This window comes from Equus przewalskii, chromosome 7 (assembly GCF_037783145.1).
Source record: "Equus przewalskii isolate Varuska chromosome 7, EquPr2, whole genome shotgun sequence".
NCBI classification, from domain to species: domain Eukaryota; kingdom Metazoa; phylum Chordata; class Mammalia; order Perissodactyla; family Equidae; genus Equus; species Equus przewalskii.
The window spans coordinates 6,355,050-6,374,981 of record NC_091837.1 but is presented as its reverse complement, the minus strand read 5'-3'; the positions used below and the strand labels follow the sequence as shown (position 1 = coordinate 6,374,981).

Sequence of the window (19,932 nt, the reverse complement as noted above, 5' to 3'; positions counted from 1 at the left end):
AGAGAAGATGCTGCTAATGTAAGGTGTGGCAAGGGTCCAAAAGCTTTCCTCTCATCTCCCTGGTTCCCTCAGGGCCTGGGTGGCATCGTGATGATGACACAAGGCATTCAGTCATTTGGCAAGTATTTACTGAGCACATGCTGTATGCCAAGCACAGTGCTAGGCTCTGGGCATACGGCCATGAGCACGACAAGGTCCCTGCATCATGGGACTCCCCATCTGGCAGAGGAGAGGGAGAAACAGTCTCAGCACAGAGGGGTAAACCCAGCACTCTGGGCCAGAGCAGGTGCTCGCCCCAGCCTGAGGCTGAGGGGTCCTTCCAGAGGAAGCTAGGGTTCTGCTGAAACCTGAAGAAGGAGCCCAAGTTAGGTATGGAAAGAAGAGGGGTGAGTGTTTCAGGCAGAGGGAACAGGATCAGAGTTCAGATCCTGGTTCCACCCCTTCCTAGCCATTTATATGCAAATTGGGCTTCCACCTTACAGGGTCAATATGAGGACTAAATGAAGCCATGGCTAGAGATAGCACAGGGCTTGATGCAGAGTGAGAGCTCGGGGGTAGCTGTTATGAAAACAGCTCTGTGCCCTTATATAATTCCTTTGTCCTGCCAGGAATTCCTCCCCGCATGTTGCGAGCAGAGAAACTGAGGCTCACAGGGGCGACCTAACACACCCAGGGTTATATTGTTATACAGGATTATATTGGTTATACAGGATTAGACCTCAGGCTGGACACACGATCCCAGGCTTTCACTTGGGCTTTTTGCCATTCTTCAGCCACAGGCAACCCAAGTAGCCGTCTCAGCTCAGCGAGACACAAAATGTCACCGGCGATCCCAGTGTGAGTTGCTGGTCTCGGCTTCTTTGAGGTAATGCCACAGCTGTCTGAGGATAAGCCCAGGCCTAGGCATAGACCTGATTCTGCTGCTAACCTGCTGTGTGACTGTGGGTGAATTACTTTCCCTCTCTGAGACTCAGTTCCCTGTAGTTAATACTAATACCAGCTGTCATTGCCTGGGCCTCTGACCCTCCCAACAGAGCTGTGACAGATGACTATTTTTAATGCCATATTAAAGATGAGGAACCAGTCTAAGAGGGGCAAAGTGACATGCACAAGGCCTAACAACAAGTGGGAGCTGGGTTTGGAGCCGGGCCTGTCTGCTGGCAGAGCTGGCTATCAGGTCCACCAGGCTGTGCTCTCAAAGAAGGAAAGCTCACTAGAGTTGTCTCCAAGATCCTTATTATAAGTCTGGGATTCTGTAAGTTCCCTGCTGTCCCCAGGCCTTCAGGGCCCTGTGATTTCACGGGGAGGGCATTTCAGGTTGGGCTGATCCTCCAACTGTCCCCATTTAAAGGAAGTAACAGCAATGTCACAAGTGCCCGGGAGGCAGCTCCCACTCTCTTAAAGCTACAGCCTCATTCCTCCTGGCAATAGCCCAGCAGGTCTAGCGTGAACAGCAACATGCCCATTTTGTGGAAGAGGAAACTGAAGTCCAGAGAGGTGGAGCTACTTACTCAGGCATCCCCAGCTCCTGTGGAAGAGCTGGGATTGGGGGCCAGGTCTGGTAACTCCAGATCTTGTTCTCTGAGTAATTACGAGGTGGCCAAATTCAACCCAATAGTCCTCCTCCTCCTCTCAGTCCCCTCCTAGCTCCTGCAATCTTGCCTTTCTCCCCCTTGCTCCCTCCCTTCTCTTATTTTCCACTCAGCTGTCACTTCATCAGTTAGCTGTCAGGGGATTTCAAGTGTTCCCCCTTCTGGGCTGGCCCGGTGGTGTAGTGGTTAAATTCACACACTCCGCTTCAGCGGCCCAGGGTTGGCAGGCCTGGATCCCAGGTGCAGACCTAGACACTGCTCATCAAGCCATGCTGTGGTGGTGTCCCACATACAAAATAGAGGGAGATTGGCAACACATGTTAGCTCAGGGCCAATCTTCCTCAACAACCACCAAAAAGTGTTCCCCCTCCTGAAAGACCTTGGTCACTCACAAAGAGGGCTCTGATGGAATTTTTGCAATACACACAAGGTGTGATCAGGTTCAATTCAGCACTCATGGAGAGGTACACCCCAGCACTCATATGATGAGTGAAACACAGGCCCTCTCCTCTGGTGTTTACATTCTATAAGAGAAATGGCAGCTTCCTCAGGAAGCAGGAAGCAGGTGGTATAAGTGCCAAAGAGTGTGGACTTCATAGTCAGAAAGGCCTGGGTTCAGATCCTGACTCTGCCCCTAGTAGGTAGTAGTTACGTGACCTTGGGTAGGTGAGCTTCAGTTTCCCCATCTGTTTAATGGGTATAAGAGGAATCGCCACCACATAGTTGTCAAATTAGATTGAATTCCATAGCATAGTGCTTGATGCCTAGTAGATGGCCAATAAACATTAATCCTACCAAAAGAACTCTATGCAGATGGTGGAAACCAGAGTCATGGTGGCAGTGGGCAGATGGGGAGAGTTCTTCTTGATGGAGAAGGTAAGAGGTAAGATTTCAGCTGGTGATTAAAGGACTTAAGCAGAGAGAGAGGTAGAAGAATGGGAAAGGACATTCTAGTTGGCAGAAACTTGTGGGCAGAGTCTGGGAACCTGGTGGGCGTAGGATGTCCAGGGAGTGGGTGATGAGCTTGGAAAGGTGGGCCAGGGTCAGGTTATGAAGGGCCAGGGGGAGGAGCTTGTATCTTTTATGGGGGAATGAGTGCTACCCTTGACTCCAGCAGCAGCTCAGTGCTGTGTCTGCAGAGACCAGCCTCCTGGAGTCGGCTTTCTCCTGTGGCTTCATTCCTCCCAGATCCCTTTGTTTCCTGAGTCGGGGCCAGCCTGCCATTGTCGTCTGGAAGAAGACAGAAGGCTGTAGCAATCTGCTCGCCTCCTACTCACATACTGGGAAGAAAAGATGTTTTTTAGCACAGTTGCCTGGCAGGGAACCTTGGTGAAAACTCAGCAACCCTCTCCCTTACTTCCCAGGGTACCGTTTAAGCAGGAGCTGATGACAGTTATGCTCACAGCTCAACAACCAAAAGAGTATTCACAGGCTCTCAGAAGGTCAGGGGCAGCAGTGGAAAGAATGGTGAAGGTAGAGTGGGTCTGGATCCTGGTTTCTGCCCTGCTTTCTGTGCTGCAGTTGAGAATACATTTAACCTCAGTTTCCTCATCTGTAAAATTGAAACAATACCGACCTTACTTTAACCAAGTGGGAGCACACTGGCAAACTGCTGCCCCTGACCTACAGAGTAGGTTCTTGTTACCCTCTTCCACTCCATGTATTGATGTGGTCCAAACTCTGGTCCTCTGAAGCATCCCTGTTTCATCTCTTGAGTTGTCATTGCCGTTATTTCTTGAACTTCCAGTGGTGAAATACCCTAGACCTTCAGAGCTAGAAAAAAGAAAGGACCCTGCCACCCACCAATGCAGCCTCCCATTTTACAAATAAGACATCCAAGGCTCGCAGAGGGGAAGTCACAGCACTTGGGCCCCGTCCTCCAGCTTTCCAAGACCACATAGTCCCTCGCACCTGGGCCCACCTCGTGGGAACCACACAGATGCTTGAGGCAATTATCCAGATGGTTCCAGCCAAAGGATCTGGAAAATTCTGGCTAAGAAACACAAGTCCTCAACCAACTGCAGAACTGAAGCAAAAGCCTTTTTCGCCATCATTTTAACTGCGATTCCATAGGTGACAGCTTTGCCTTCTCCCCCAGAGCTGAGCTCCTCTGAACAAGCTTGAGGGGGGGCGGGTGCTGAAAATGGGGCTCCGAGCTCCACCAGCTCGCAGATTGCAGCTACCAGGACATTTTCACACTTCTTAATGCCAAAACCTGCGTTGGGAGCTGATCTGCTCTCAAAGAGGGCTTTGAGAGTGGTGGAAGGCTCTGGATGATCTTAGACACAGGGGGTGGAATGTGGTATCAGCGAAGAACACTGGGGCCAAAGCAAATGGCAGGAAGCAGGTGTGAGTGGCGAGGCTGTGGGTGACTGCCTGGACCACCAAGCAAGCATCTGACCCTTCTAGGTCTCATTTTCCTCATCCATATAAAGGGATAACAACCTCCTACCAAGAGTTGCGAGAATTTGGTGAGATAGTATATGGGGTAAAGTGTTTACCCCCAAGCCAGGCAGAGAGCCAGGGCTTAATAAGCAAGAGCTGCTGCTGATGCTGTTGGGGGCCGTGCTATTATCAGCAGCTCAGGATCAGCGAGGTCACCTGGCCAGCAGGAGGCCTGCATTTGGGAAAAAAAATTAAAATCCTATCTGGGTGACACAAATCTGTGGGCAGGTGGCCCCTTCTGCTCAGGGTGGTAACCATGCCAACAGTGTGCACGCCATCTCTCCAGAACAATACCAGGTCTTCTTTGTAATATGTCCCTTGGTGTCTGGACTTCTCAGGAAGCTCAGAGTGTCCCAGAGTACCCGAGGAAAAAAACAGGACGTTCCTTTTCTGGGTCACCTATTCACTGTGCTCCAGTGGAGGGTTATGACAATGCTTTGGAAATTCAGACCCAAGCGACCACAGTCATTACCGCAGCCTCAGGGTGGGACGCAGCAAGGAATTATCATATAGCTGTGATGGCTGGTGCTTCCCATGTGCTGGCACTGTGCAGGCGCGGTACAAACACGCTCTTGCCTACTGCCAGCCCCAAGAAACAGGTGTGGTTAGTCCAGGTTTACAAGTGGCCTGCCCAAGGATACTCAGCTGGTAACTGGCAGAGCAGGATTTGAACCCAAGTTCAGATCCTTTTCCCCCATTACACCACAGACAGGTTCTCAGGTCGCCAGAGGGGGTTTGCTCTGTTCCCTGAGCGAGACCTGTACCAGGTGAAGATGCAGCAGACCTGCCCCTGTGCGGGGACCTGCTCTGAGCTCTGGGGCAACACAGCGAGTTTGACATTAATCACCAGCCCCCTTCCTCTGGTTCAGGGGCTCTCTTTGAAGCTGTTCAAAGGCCATGTTTCTTGATGGGACTTAGAGCCCTGGGAGTAGGTGACCTGCCCAAGGCGGTTGTCCTGGTCTTTATTTACGAGGTTTTGGGGAGTTGGCAGCTCTCTCCTGAGGGTGAAGAAGGTGGGTGCTGCTAGAAGTGTGTAGGCTGTAAGAGGGGAGGCTGTGTGTGCTTTCCACAATCTGAATGACCCTGAAGGGGGAGCCATACCTTGGCCCCTTCTCAGCTAAGGCGAGGGTAGCGTGGGGCCATCAGGCTGGGGAGTCTGCTGGACCTGAGTTTGAATCCTGGCTCTGTTGATTACCAGCTGTGTGACTTTATTCAAGTCATGGAGCATCTTTGAGCCAGTTTCCTCACCTGTAAAAGGGGAATGGAAATCAGCCTACTTTACAGAGGTATCCTGAGGGAAAAAATACACCTGTCTCTGCAAAGCCCCTCGCCCAGTGCTGGGAATGTGGTAGATGTTACCTTCTTCTCAAGAGTGCGCGTGGATGATGTCACTCAGGGTAGGGGAGAATGACAAGAGGCCCTGGGACGGAGCCCTGAGGGACCCCAGCATTTCGGGGTAGGCCGAGAAGACAAGCCTACACAGGAGACAGGAGAGGAGCAGCCAGAGCAGCAGGGAGAAGCCAGGAGAGAGCAGGGTCATGAGAGCTAAGAGGAGAGGCTGTCTAGGAGGGGGGAGCAGTTGCGCCCAGTGCAGCCAAGAGGGCCAGGAAGGTGAGGACTATGAAGTGACCTTGGATTTGACAAGAGGAGGGCTGCCTGGGTGGAGGGGTGGGGCAGAGCCAGAGTACACTGGGCTGAGGGATGGGTGGGAGGTGAGGAAGTGGTGACAGTGAAGTTTGGTGAGAAGGAAAGAAAAGCTTCATGGGAGAACCAAAGTGTGCCACATTTGACATTTATGAGTGTCAAAATCAACTAGAATTGAATGTGATTAGAATGCTCCAGTCTACCTAATTTTCACTGTTTTGAAATCACTCTCTGTCCAACAATGATCAGAAAAGCTAGAAGGGCTCTAATCCCTCTAAGAGCTGGAAGGAACCATGGAGCTCCCCCCACTAGAGCTGGCCTTCCTCCCACCTCTTACTGGAGCGCCATTATCATGGAGGGTGGGGTGGACAATTAATTATCATCTATTGCACTCTTTAAAGAAATTCTCTAGGGAAAAGATCAGCCTAGTTTGTTAACCTCAATTCCATTTGTAGTTAGCAAAGGTGCATGCATGGTGAAGCCTGGGATGGGGGCCTCCTCCCAGACCCACACTCAAATTCTGTTTCATGGATACTGAGGTCCTCATTTTAGCATCATAGCAGGGCGAAGGCCCAAGAGTCAGGAGACCTGCTACGGAAGCCTCAGCTCTGCTCACTGGCTATGTAAACTTCGGCCAGCCTCTCCTCCTCTTCAGACCCGTTTCTCCTTATGCAGGATAAGCGGTTGGACAGCAGTGACTCTAAGAGTCCTGCCAGCTCTGACATTCCAGGATTTCTATTCTGCAGTGCTTTTCACATTCCTTCAAGTCCAATTTCCAGATGGTAAAACTGAGGTCAGAAAAGGCCCACTCTCCAGTCCCTCCTTTCTAATGCATCTTACTCTCCAGAGCAAGACTCCTGGCCTGAGATACAGCTTCCACACCTCCAGTGGTTCCCAATTAGCTAAGGATAAATCTTCAGCTGGCATTGACGACACTCCGTAACCTTGTCTTACCACTGCCAGGCCTCTCTTCTCACCTCCCAGATTTTGTTTCTATCCTCACTGCCAAGCCTTTGCCCATGCTGGACCCTACTCCCTAATATCTTTCGCTGAGGTTGAGGTCCAGCTTACCTGCTCTTGCATGTTTAGAGCTAGGCTTCTAAGGCAGAGGCTTTATCTTACTTATTCTGTAGCTCCTCCTTCCCCCAGCGCTGAGCAAGCAGTAGGTGCTCAATAAAATTCTCGGCGCCGCAAGCCCCTCCTCCTGTGTTGCCCTTGGCGTGTTGTACTTAAGTCGGCCCAGGTTTCAGTCACTGGGATTTTCCTAGCTTGTCCGGGGCCCAGCCCAGGGCCTGGTAGGAGGGACCCACAGCATCGAATGCCAGGACTGGGAGGGGCTTATTGACCAGCCAGAGGGTCCTCTTCGCCACAAGAGGAAATCCAGTCTGGATATGAACTCAGGTCCACCACTTACAGACCGGGTAATCTTGAGCAAGTCGCTAATCTGGTTTTGAAAAATGGGGAAACCCAACTGTGCCCACCTGCAGGGTGAGTTGCGAGGATTAAGCAGGATTATACCCGTGAAGGCCGAGCACTTGGCCGACTCCTCATAGGAGTGTCGTGCATGTTACTTGTCCCAGCGGGGCCACCCAGTCCCTCCTTCGTGGAAGGCACAGTCTGCCCAACGCCACTTCTCAGGGTGGGGGTGCAGTGAGTCAACGTGTGTGTATGGGGCTGTCCCCAGATGTCGGACCCAATCCCGCCCCAGCCAGTTGCGGAAACAAGTGCAGGGTGTGGCCCCGCCGACCCCATCGGCCAGGCAGGGCTCCGAGCGGGTGAGATGGCGTGGGCGGGCCCGTCCGCCCCTCCGGGCACGCGGCCTCCTGGCTTCTCCAAGCACTAGGTTTATTTGCTTTTCGGGCCCTTCTCAAGCCAGATCTCTAACCTGGATTCTGAGGCGCTTTTCAGGGTGGGGCTGTGAGAATGCGCTGCCCGCGTCGCCGCCATCACCGCGCGCCCTCCTGGGGCTCCGCAGTCCCCACCCCGCTCTCCTCTCCCACCTCCACCTATGCGGCGGTAAAATGCAGCACTCGCAGGGCGCCTGCGCGGCCCTCGGGCTGGGCGGCGGCGGCAGCAGCTATTTATAGTAGGTGACGTCACCTTGAAATAGACCGTTAGGGCCAGCCCGCCCTGCCCCCTTCCCACTCCCGCCGCTCCCCGCCGCCCGGCCCGGCCGCTCCCACTGCGCAGGCGTCCTCGCGTGCTCCCATCCCCCCGCGCAGCCGCCTCTCCTCCCTCGGCGGCGTCCGCGGCGTGAGCCACAGCGCGCGGGGCGAGACAGCGAGAGGGCGCGAGCCGCTCTGCTGCCTGCAGCCTGCAGCCTCCGGCCGGCCGGCGAGCCACTGCGCGTGCGCGGCGGCGGCCCTCGCGGAGACCCGGGAGCGGATCGGCGGGCGGGCGAGCGAGCGAGCGGTGCGGGGCGCGAGGCGAGGCCGAGCCACGAGCGACATGGGGGACCGGGAGCAGCTGCTGCAGCGGGCGCGGCTGGCCGAGCAGGCGGAGCGCTACGACGACATGGCCTCCGCCATGAAGGCGGTGAGCTCGCCGGGAGCCCGGGCGGCCCGCCGGGGGGCCCGGCGGAGGGGAGGCTTGGGTGGCCGGGCGGCGTCTCCCTCCGGGCCCGGGGCGACCCTGCGACCCCGCTGGGCGCGGCCGCCCGGCGGCAGCCCGCGCTTCCCGCGCCCGCCGGGCGCCCCGCCATTTCCTGCGGCCGGGCCCGGGTGGGGTCTCCGGGGAGGGGGCGGCTCGGGGTCGCAAATGCAGCACCGCGGCGACGGGCGGGCGACGGTGACCCCTGCGGGCGGGCGGGGGTCGCCGCAGCCTAGCTCGGAGCCCTGGTGAGGGGAGGGGGATGCCTGAGGAAACATAAGGGAGCCACATTCCTCCTAGACTGTTCTGCCAGACTTGGGGGCTCACCCCCCTCTCACTTTCCTCCACACCCCAACTTGTAATAAAGAATCACCTAGAGAGTGGCGCCCTGTCTCCTGGTTTTCCCTGCCACGAACTGAGGTCTGTGTCATTCCGATCCGTTTAGCTCTGCTCGCCCGAATCGTTGACGTTCCATCTTCGCACGCCCGGGGTCTGGCTTTGTGTGCGAAGACCCCCATCCTGCAGTCTAGGCGTGGACGCGGCCGGGAGGGCGGAGGGCGGAGGGCGGAGGGCGGGTGTGGGCCCCACTCCCAGGTTCGATGCTGCGCCCATCTGCCTGGAGATTAAAATGAGACGTGACTTGTAGGTGAGACGAGCCTGTGTGCCTTTGCATTCCCGAGACCCTCATAGATCGATGCTGCAGCTTGATTTCCGGTGCAGGAGTCGTGCCCAGCCACACCCTAGCAAATACCGTGGATTAGACACCACCTGCGTTTCTGAGACTTAGAGTTCCGGTTATCCTCTCACTGTCCCTGTCTGTTCACGTTGTTTTACGTTTTCGCTAAATGAACATTATTACTTCTCTCTGCGTCAAGGTCACACAGTGGTAGAGCTCCAACTGCGGCCACCAACCTGCCGTGTTCATCCGGTGTACAACCTCCTGAGACGTGGGAGGATCCGCCTGGGCTCCACCTTAGACCTAAAGATTCTGAAACTGAGGGTGGGACTCAGAAATCTGCACTTTAACCAGCTCTCGTGGCAAGTTTTAGCAGGTTTAGGTTCGAGAATTACTGCCCTGGTTTATATATAGCTCCTTTGCCCTTTTGCTGGCTTTGTGGGGGGGATTTCTTAGAGAAAAACCTACAAATCCAGAGGCTGCCTAAAATTTCAGAGTCATTTGAAAAGCGTCTTTTAAGGCTTTTGATATTAGTATAATATGAAATATGTTGTCGAGGTCAGCATTTAGGATTATCCAGGAAGGAAGGATACTTGAAGAGTTTTCTGAGCTGTCCTTGTTGCATATTGAACTAGGTGTGTTTGCAAACCACCACCACCCATTTCTTGATTCGTTGCTCATCCCGATTCGAGCACTGGCATGCTGTCGAGGTTTAGATAGGAGCTTTCATCCAAACCAGGGACGATCTTGGTTTGGGACCTGGAGGCTATATCATTCTGGGGCCCTCTTTAAGAAAATGAATGTAAAATATATTAATTTTTCAAATTTTATAGAAAGAGGACTGACTGTGAGAATGCATTTTCTCGGAAGGGACCCTGAGCTTAATTTTCTCTGGGATAAAGCCACTTCTGTCCACGCAGCAAGTCACATTGAAGTGAGCCTCTTCTCCTCAGTAACTGAGTGGTACTAGGATTATGCAGGCTGAGGCCTCTCTCTGGAGGTTCTAGTGAAACCCTCAGCCCCCCTGTGAGTGGTTGAAGGCTGCAGTGTTAGGAGCGCTTTGAGGAGTAAAGAAGGCATGGGGCTTGAGGAAGGGTGAATTGAAGTTGAGGGAAAATGACTAGACTGTACATTCTGGAGCTATAGGAAACCTGAGGCAACTAGAAATGGGAAGTAAGGGGAGAATGGAGACATGTAACCAGAATGAAATACAGTTTGGGGAACGGGAAAAATTGGCTGGTCTTCATAAGCAGCCTTCAAAAATGCTTCCCTGCAGCTAGCTATTTGTGTCCACAGATTTTCTCTGACACTTTGAGATAGCGTTTTGCAAACGGATGGACCCCTCTGTGTGTTGGGAATCTGTAATATCTATCTGAAATGATTGACGGGTTGGGTAAGCCATCTAGCATTGAAAATTCAGTCCAGGTCTAATTATGTCATCTCAGAATTTGTGATAAACCATTCCCTCAAGGTAATTTGTATTAAAAAAAAATAAGAACTTTTTTTGTCATCTAAATTAATGGAATATATTTTTTGGAAAGGACTTGGCAGGGGTCAGTGGAAAACAGTTTCTTGTGTTTTACCTAACAGTTACCGATGTTTTTTATGTTAAATTCTTAATGTTATTGAGAAGGCTCAATCCCCATTTTATTAATATAGGCCTTAAGGAGAGCTTTTGGAAAAAGCTGGAATTCTAGTAACCCTCTGGGTTTATGTGGGTTTTCTTCATGGCAGGTAAGTAGACTGCTCCAGAGATGATGGAACAGCACACCTGAGTGAGGGGACGCTCTGATGCCGCCACTCTGTGACCTTGAAACTCACATCTCTTGGCTTCCGGTCCTCTGAAGTGCAAAACTTGTCATGTTGGTGTTACTGTCAAGCGGGGTTTCAGCGTTCATTCTTCTAACTTGTTTTCTGTTTCCTTTATAATTTAAATGGTGACCTGATAATATTGCCCGCCTATAATGATTGATGTTCCTTAGCTACCAGCGTCACCTGGAGGAGATGGTGTGTGTCGGTAAGCTTTAAGAAAAATGCATACTGGTCCACGACGGTGTTGCCTCGCATCAGCTGAGAACTGCAGTTCCTTGCCTCACCCCATAATTTGAAGAGGCACGAAATGTTTCTGGAGTGAAGGAGCATCTTCAAGCTCTCCTCATCTCATACCTGGTAGCTTACAGAGAGTGTAATAGTGGGCAGGAACATCATGAAAGGTTTTAGAACCCAAGTCCTTTTTAAGGCCAGGATTGAAATGACCATACACAGTTCGTAACCTCTGTCAAATGGGTATAATACCATCTTATGAAAACCATGACATAAACCTATAACATGGGGTAAAAGTGTTAGTGCATAAGACTGAGAGATTTGAGGAGAGAGGGTAAATAATCAGATGTCCTGTGAATGTTCGTGGATAGACATAATTCAGTCACGTCTCTTATTACCCTAAGTCATCCATTTTGTATTAAATCATATGGATGGTAATTGTGAAATTATAGAAATGTAAAAATCATTTGGGATAGCCTGGTGTGTTTTAACACTGCTACACAGTCGATTACAGAGTTGACAAAGGACAGGGAGAAATACGTCTGAAGGACTTGAAGAATATCTGTAGAAGTCTTAAGTGCAGGAAACAAAGCTGTAGCTTAAGGAAATAGGACTTGGAGAGGATGAGGCACTTGGCCCAACCAGTGGCCAAAGGCTCTTATTCCAGCAGCTGTGAGATTATGGGAAGTGGGGAGATGAGCAGGTGGCGTGTAAAAGGAGAGCACGGCTGTGTGGCCTGGGGTGAGACATAGCCGGGCTGCAGATACTAAAACAAAGGACGATTTTGAGGTGTACCAAAATTGTGGTTACTGTGAAATCTTAAAGCCATATTGGTATAACAGTTTGAAATATGTGTAAACTAGTGAGCCCTGTTTCCTACCAACTGGTCATTTGAAATGTAATTATTGCTTTGTCATATTGGCTGAGGAAGGAAGAAGGCTTTGGATTTTTCTGGCAATAGTCTGTGTTAAAAGGCACTAAAGAAGGTAAACAGTTCACATAGCTTCGCTGCACCGAAGTGGAAATTGTGGCTCCTATCTGGGTTTGGGGTTCCTGAATTATCCCCAGAAGAGCTCCCACTGTCAAGGATCTCATTACTCACTTACACCAAAAACGTGTTTCCTCATCTTTGCCTGGAATTTTCTATTAGTGGTAGACTGCAGTTTTCCAGAAATATGGTTTGGGAGGGGGTACCCCAAATGTGTTTTCTGTGTTATACTTCAAGTTTAATGGGATTTATCATTTTAGTTATCAGGCACTCAGTAAATGGTTTCTATTATACCATGTGTACATTCTCATTTAATTTTTATTACAACTCTGGATGGATACTGTTATTAACTCCATTTTACAAATGAGATTTAAGGAGGTTTGTTTTCTCACAGTCAGTTTGTAAAGCCAGGATTTGAACTCTTGAATTTAGAGCTCTCAACTTTAGCCACTGTATGATCATGCCCTGTGAGGCTAAGGGGTAATATTTCTAGTATACATTCTGGTATATTAGCCGTTGTCATCGTTGGTGATGAAATTCTAATCCCTTTACACAAGCGGGCTTACTGAACAAATAATTTCATCTATTAGATGTATGTCATTTTTGCCAAGTTAGAGTAAAAACAGAATCTAACACTTAGGGATCTTAGCTATAGCAGAGGACCATGAAAGGCAAACTGGCACATCTGGATTTTGCTTGTTTTCCTGAAGACCAGGAGTTTTTTTAGCTTAAAAAGCAAAGTATTAATTCAATTTGAGTTTCTGCTATGAATTAAGAAGTAGAGGACTATGTTAAATTATACTGTGGTATTTTAAGAAATTTTCGTATCCTTGGCTCCAATTGTTTCTTCATAGTTCATCTAGCATATTTCATAAGTCTGGGACCCCAAATTTCAGTCTCTAGGCTGTTGATAAAATTCCTCCCAGTGTCCAAGTGGAGGCTGCCAGTTCTGCCCCCACCGTTTGGGAGCCCCTCCCACTCCTTGCTGCGATGGCATTCCCCGCTTTGGTAGTGGGTGTTGGCACTTCCCTCTGATCAGGACCTGGCACAGCTTCTGAAGCCCTTAGTCCTGGTGCCTCCAGGGACAGTAGCATGCAGTAATGCCATTCAGATGCGGTTGCATTTCATTGCTGCCAATGCCTACGAAAATGTTGAGTTGTGTCAAGAGCAAGACAAAAGCAGTCTCTTAACAATACAAAGTTAGCTGTTTTCTTTGACTAATGCTGAGCTTAGAGTGGATATTAATTACCTGAACTCCTCTGCTCTGAGCGTGAAGTTCAGCCTCTCTTGCGGCCTTTGCGGAACTGCAGCCTTACCCTGGTGAGAACAGGCAGTGGGCTCTCCCGGCTGGGCAAGTGGTGACTGTTGGTGGGTGCTTTGCCAGCGTGGGACCAGGCAGAATCCTCACTTGTAGGGCATTAACTTGGCAAAGAGTTGGCCAAAAAAGCTTTCATCGCTCTAGCTCTTAAAAAAAAGACACGGGATTCTGCCAAAGAAGCTTAAAGATTTTATGATGTGGTTATGTCTACCTGATTGCTCATGAGAATCATTTTCTTCTGTTCTAAACTCCTATCAAAAGCAAGATTGTTGGTAGTGTTTGGGTGTGGGCGACTATAAAAGATGGGACGGTAGCGTGTGTGCGTGTAGCTATGAAGGATGGGAGTGCTGTTCGGGAGAAGTAATATTAACCCTAACTTTGCTAACGTGGCCTGGCAGCTCAGAGGTGGCATTTTTTGTTTGCTCAATATTGCTTTTGAGGTTGGACGTTTCCCAGATTAAGAACTTTTTTTTCCCAAATAGTCCCTGTGCTATTTTTGGCAGTAGATCTATTTTTACTCAAAAACACATAGTTTATTGCCTTGTGAGTTAGTGAGGGGAGGCCTTTAGGGAATTTTGAGTCAGCGAATGGTGTCAGAGGAAGATAAATGATTTCGTAGCAGACCAGGTTATTCATGACTCTTAGTAACGCTGTGTGGTGTTTGAAGCAGAGAAAATGGGTGCCCTGGAGTTGGAATTGGTGCAGCCAAAGGCTGTGTGGTAAGGACATCAGTAGGATGGCTGGCAGGGAGTCCAGTCCTTAAAGGAAATGGAGAGGAGGACCTTTATAAATGGGGAGGGTCCATCAATTTAAGGGTTTCAGGAAGAGGGTAAGTGGGATTAAATGGGGTGGGGAGGTGCGCAGGAGAGCAAGAAGGCAGAGAGGCTGTGGGCAGAGGTGGATGAACCCCTTAGAGATGGTGTAGCCACCTGAAGACTTAGTGTCTGGGGTGGCTGCCCTGAGGGCAGCTGATGTGTGGCGGAAATGAGAATGTTGAAACTCCTGGCAGTGGAGTAGAAAGAAGGTTCTGAACCATTGTGTAGGTCTCTTCTATCTTGAAAATTCTGTCTTGCCTTTGCCTCGTGTTCCTAATTAGAAACTGGAAACGGATGATTGTAGAGATACAATAAAGCTCTCCATAGAATCTGCTTACCGTCCTCTGGTTAGCATTAGTGTGATCGGGCTGGTAGTGTATTGTTTTCCTTTCCATCACACTACATTGCCTCCCGGTGTCTGCTTCTCTTAGTGTATGTCCAAGCTTTTCTTTACGTCTCCTGGCTCCAGTATTTTGGAATTTGAAGTGTTGGGAACTGGCGAAGGTTATGCTCAGTAATAAGTATCAGTAATCAAGGCTGGCTGTAATTCTTTTTTGTTTCAATAGGCCATCTAATTTTACTTCGGTCTGTAATTTTCCATTCTGGGGGAAACTCTCAATTTTCTTTAGTTATCCAATCAAATAGTAATAAAACTATCTTCCTTCCATAAGTTTCCCTTTGTTAACTGAGTTGTAACCCAGGAGTATTAAAAAAAATTCTATGTTTAAACCTATTCAGTTATTCCCTAGTTAGGCCCTGGCTGGGGTTCTAAGAACAATGCCTGCTTAGTGATGTTAGTCACCCTCAGCTGATGCTGATAGTGATTCATTCAGACTGGCAGGCAACCAGATAATTGTTACATAAACACTAATACTCCTAGTAAATGATTGTTCTTGTGGCGATGTCTTTATAAATATTGCCCAGTAGCCTTTTTTGGCAGTTTATTTCCCCATGGAGGAGGGATATACTACAGGAATTCTGAAAGTCGCAGATACACCCAAATTTCTTTTACGTTAATACTATCAACCTCATGCCTTGCCACACCTTTTATTGTTGCTCAGGAAAAATGGAATCATAGAATTTTGGAGCTGAGGAAGTCCTTGGAGATGGTTTGGGCTGATCCCCCTTATTTTACTTTTGCTGCCCACAAAGGTGGTTAGTTCAAAGTCACACAGGTAGCTCAGGCTAAACTCCAGATGTCTTAGGTTTTTTTGTAATGATATTGCCCCTGTTATAAACATCCTGTGTGAGATATAAATGTATTTCAGGTATGCACTAAATTTTAATATTATACTCTGGGGAGTTACCTGGGTGAATCTTTGCAACATTCTGACTGTTGCTCAGCTTTATTAGTCACAGGATGGAGTATATAGTGACTCCTTATGGCTCTTATTTGCATTTTATTTTATGTATTTTAAATATATATATATTTTTTAAGATTTTATTTTTCCTTTTTCTCCCCAAAGCCTCCCAGTACATAGTTGTGGGTCCTTCTAGTTGTGGCATGTGGGATGCCGCCTCAGCCTGGCTTGATGAGTGGTGCCACGTCCGCGCCCAGGATTTGAAATGGCAAAACCCTGGGCCGCTGAAGCGGAGCACGTGAACTTTAACCATTCGGCCACCGGGCCCGCCCCTATTATTTGCATTTTAATGTCAAGTGGCCTTAGTCGAATTTATTTACTGCAAGATCTAAGGAGCTCTCCAAATTCTGTTCTTGCCTCATGTTTTGTCTTATTGAATATTGCCCTAGAAAAGTGAGTCATTCTAGAAGCTTCAAGCATTCTGAGATTTGTCAGAATATTTTAGATGGGATCTTGATTTATAAGGATTGATTCCTTAAAAGACCGAATTATCAAACAAATATCTACAAAGTCTCTTCATATTTCCAGTAACAAAAGTGAGTATGTGAGTGTTTAAAGGCACTCACTGGAGGAGAAAACGAGTGGGGTTACAAGTCTCCTTGACAGGGAGCCTGGATTTTGGATTAGTGGAGAGACGAAGATTGCTGAGGACTGGGGCGGATCACGGACAGAGGGATGGAGACGACTCGAATCTGTGAGGCGGAATGAGGAAACTGGCTTGTCGGCAGCCCTCTTAGGGAATGGGCGGGAGGCAGCGGGTAGCCAAAGACCACACTGAAGAAAGAAGTGGGGTTGCTGGATTGAGTAGCCACGGAGGAGAGACAATCCTGGGCTTAGGATTTGCAGCAAAAGAGCAGGGGGGCTGGGGACCGGGAGTTTTATAATTTTACCTTTAATAATGGATTTCATTTGTTGCTTATGTTCTCAAACTACTAATTTTTAAAATAAACCTATCGTTTTTTGTTTTTAAACTTTCTGATTCTTCACTGCTCAGTCTTCTCAGTCCGTGTTAACATGTCTTTTAATATGCTGTTAATAAATTTTTCCGTTGAACTTGGCTTTTCCCTCCATCGGAGGAGGTTCTGTCCTTATGGTTTGGTTTAAGTAATACCTTTATGTTGTGTTTGATGGTTTCCTAAGTGCTTTTCTTTCTTTGTTTTTTTAAATTAAAGAGCTTTACTAGTAGGTCATATAATTAAGGAATCTCCCTACTGTATGGAAGATACGGGTCAATTTAGCAAGTTAGTGGTTTTGCTGGGGCCCAACCAAGGTTTTCTGACTGCAAGTCTGTATTAGTGTCCTAGGGCTGCCAAACAAAGTACCACGAACTGGGGGGCTTAAAACAACAGAAATTTATTTTATCACGGTTCGGAAGGCGAGAAGTCTGAGATCGAGATGTTGAAGGCTCTAGGGAAAAATCCTTCTTTGCCTGTCTCCTGGCCTCTGTTGGCTCCTGGTAATCCTTGATATTCCTTAGCTTGTAGACACATCACACCGCACTCCAATCTCTGCCTTTATTGTCGCATGGCATGACATTCTCCCCATGTGTTTGTGTGTCTCCAAATCTCTCTTTCCTTATAAGGACATCAGTCCTTGGATTTAGGGCCACCCTAATGCAGTATGACTTCATCTTGATTGTGTCTGCAGAGGCCTTATTTCCAAATAAGGTCACATTGACAGGTATCAAAAGTTAGGACTTCAACATGTCTTTTTGGGGACACAATTTAACACCACAGCCAAAGCCAGTGCTCTTTCATTAACTACATAGCTGGCTCACTCGGAATTGGCATCATGGAGAACCAGCAAGTTACAACTCATAAAATGAAACATTTCCACTTAAATGTTGCTTCTATCCTTGATTGCCAGTCCAGGGTTCCTGTCAGTAGGTCAGAGTAAAGCTTGCTGCTGAGTATCTATGCTTCCTTTCAGCAGAGGCTGGGACCACTGCGCTGTCACTAATGCATCCATTTTGGCTTGAGGGACGGCTGGTTGTACCAACGGGTTTCCTTAGGGAACCACACAGGGCAAGGCTCTGGCCACTAGATCTATGTGGTATTTGATCTCATTTGTGAGGCTCTTATCTATGAGTATGTATTTGAGGAAGGTGTAGTCAGTTCTTTACAGAATATAAAGCTGGAAGGAGAATCTGGAACAGACTTCCGGTCTCTAGTTGTCTTTGAACATTTGACAAAGGAATTGTATGATCTTACTGTTAAGAATATATTCTGCAGAATAGCTGGACCTCAGGACTTTTTCACCTGCCATTATGTACTATCACCTCACAACCTTTCCATGATTATCCTTCTCTCCATACCTTCACCAGCACCTTATAAGTTCTGAATGAGGGATTTCTCAAGGCCCTATCACTTCCTATTTTGAATTTCAACTATTTATCTCTTCTATTAGACTACAGTCTCCCTTCAGGTAGGGTCCATATCTGACCAATTTTTCTCTGGAGTGGCTTGTCCATAATCCTGATTTTGGAAAGGGTTGTTGATTAGGTTGAAGGGACGGTTTCTTCTAAGAATTTCAGACTTGGATCTGTCTCAATGTTTATTTTTTTGGGATTTTGCAGGTGACGGAGCTCAATGAACCTCTCTCCAATGAAGATCGAAACCTCCTCTCTGTGGCCTACAAGAATGTGGTTGGTGCCAGGCGATCTTCCTGGAGGGTCATCAGCAGCATTGAGCAGAAGACCATGGCTGATGGAAATGAAAAGAAATTGGAGAAAGTTAAAGCTTACCGGGAGAAGATTGAGAAGGAGCTGGAAACAGTGTGCAATGATGTCCTGGCTCTGCTTGACAAGTTCCTCATCAAGAACTGCAATGATTTTCAGTATGAGAGCAAGGTATTTTACCTGAAAATGAAAGGCGATTACTACCGCTACTTGGCAGAGGTAGCTTCCGGGGAGAAGAAAAACAGTGTGGTCGAAGCTTCTGAGGCTGCCTACAAAGAAGCCTTTGAAATCAGCAAAGAGCACATGCAGCCAACGCACCCCATTCGGCTGGGCCTGGCCCTCAACTTCTCCGTGTTCTACTATGAGATCCAGAATGCGCCTGAGCAGGCCTGCCTCTTAGCCAAACAAGCCTTCGATGATGCCATAGCTGAGCTGGACACACTAAACGAGGATTCCTATAAGGACTCCACGCTCATCATGCAGTTGCTGCGAGACAACCTCACCCTCTGGACGAGCGACCAGCAGGATGAAGAAGCAGGAGAAGGCAACTGAAGAGCCTTCAGGTCCCTGGCCCTTCCTTCACCCACCACCCCCATCATCACCAATTCTTCCTTGCCACAATCACTAAATATCTAGTGCTAAACCTATCTGTATTGGCAGCACAGCTACTCAGATCTGCTCTCCTGCCCCTTGGGAAGCAGTTTCAGATAAATCTTCATGGGCATTGCTGGAATGATGGTTGCTTTGAGCCCACAGGAGCTCCCTTTTCGAATGTGCAGACAAGTGCGTTCTGAATGAGGCATTTTGATGCCTGTTGATCTATGTGAAATCCAGGAGAGAGCAATGGGGAAGTTTAGAAAGGAGAATTAGCCAACACAGGCTACAATTGATATTTAAATGATCCATTTAAAACAAGCTGATAGTGTTTTGTTAAGCAGTACATCTTGTGCATGCAAAAATGAATTCACCCCTCCCACCCCTTTCTTCAGCTAATGGGAAACTGTTAAGGGAAGCTGACACAAAGAGGCCACTTGCTCCTTTCCGTCAGCTTTCTAACAAACTTCAACGTGAGGTTTCAGTAGCGCCTTGTTTTGCCTCTTTAAATTATGACGTGCACAAACCTTCTTTTCAATGCAATGCATCTAAAGTTTTGATACCTGTAACTTTTTCTTTTTTTGGTTGCGATGGTTTAAGAATCATGGATTTATTTTTTGTAACTTTTTGGCTATTGTCCTTGTGTATCCTGACAGCACCGTGTGTGTCAGCCCACGTCAATCAAGATGGGTGATTATGAAATGCCAGACTTCTAAATTAAATGTTTTGGAATTCAGTGGGTAAATAAATGCTGCTTTGGGGATATTATTTCTGTGTTTGTGGTGTTGATTTTTTGCCCTTTCAAGGAGCTATTTAACAGGTCACCATTTTGAATCCTGATTTGAGTCTCACAAACATCAAAGCATTTGGTACAGTAAGTTTTCAGGCCCTGTAATTCATCTCACACTTTGCGATTCACAAGACTCGTGACTGTTAAGTAGTTTTCTGTGGACCCAGTTGACAAAGCCTTTCTGATTCACTCTTCCTGATAACTGGTAGCTTGTATAGGAGCTGAGCAGACCAAAATGCTGTCTTCCACAGTACAGCACCTCTGTGAAAGGTCAGGGCTGTGTTTAACTTGGAAGGGTGTTGTCGACCCACCCTACTGGAATGTTGGTTGATATTTAACGCTCAAGGTACATACCGAGCTGAGACATATCCTCAAATTTTCTTAATATTCTTTCTGTATT

General features: G+C 48.3%; 1 protein-coding gene across 1 annotated transcript; it reads left to right on the top strand.

Annotated features, from left to right (window-relative positions):
- The first annotated feature begins 7,407 nt into the window (after positions 1 to 7,407).
- Positions 7,408 to 19,510, top strand: YWHAH (tyrosine 3-monooxygenase/tryptophan 5-monooxygenase activation protein eta). The gene is made up of 2 exons (XM_070626887.1): positions 7,408 to 8,216; positions 18,047 to 19,510. The coding sequence occupies exons 1-2, from the start codon at positions 8,130 to 8,132 to the stop codon at positions 18,698 to 18,700; spliced, it is 741 nt and encodes a 246-aa protein (XP_070482988.1). The 5' UTR covers positions 7,408 to 8,129; the 3' UTR covers positions 18,701 to 19,510.
- Positions 19,511 to 19,932: the final 422 nt, after the last annotated feature.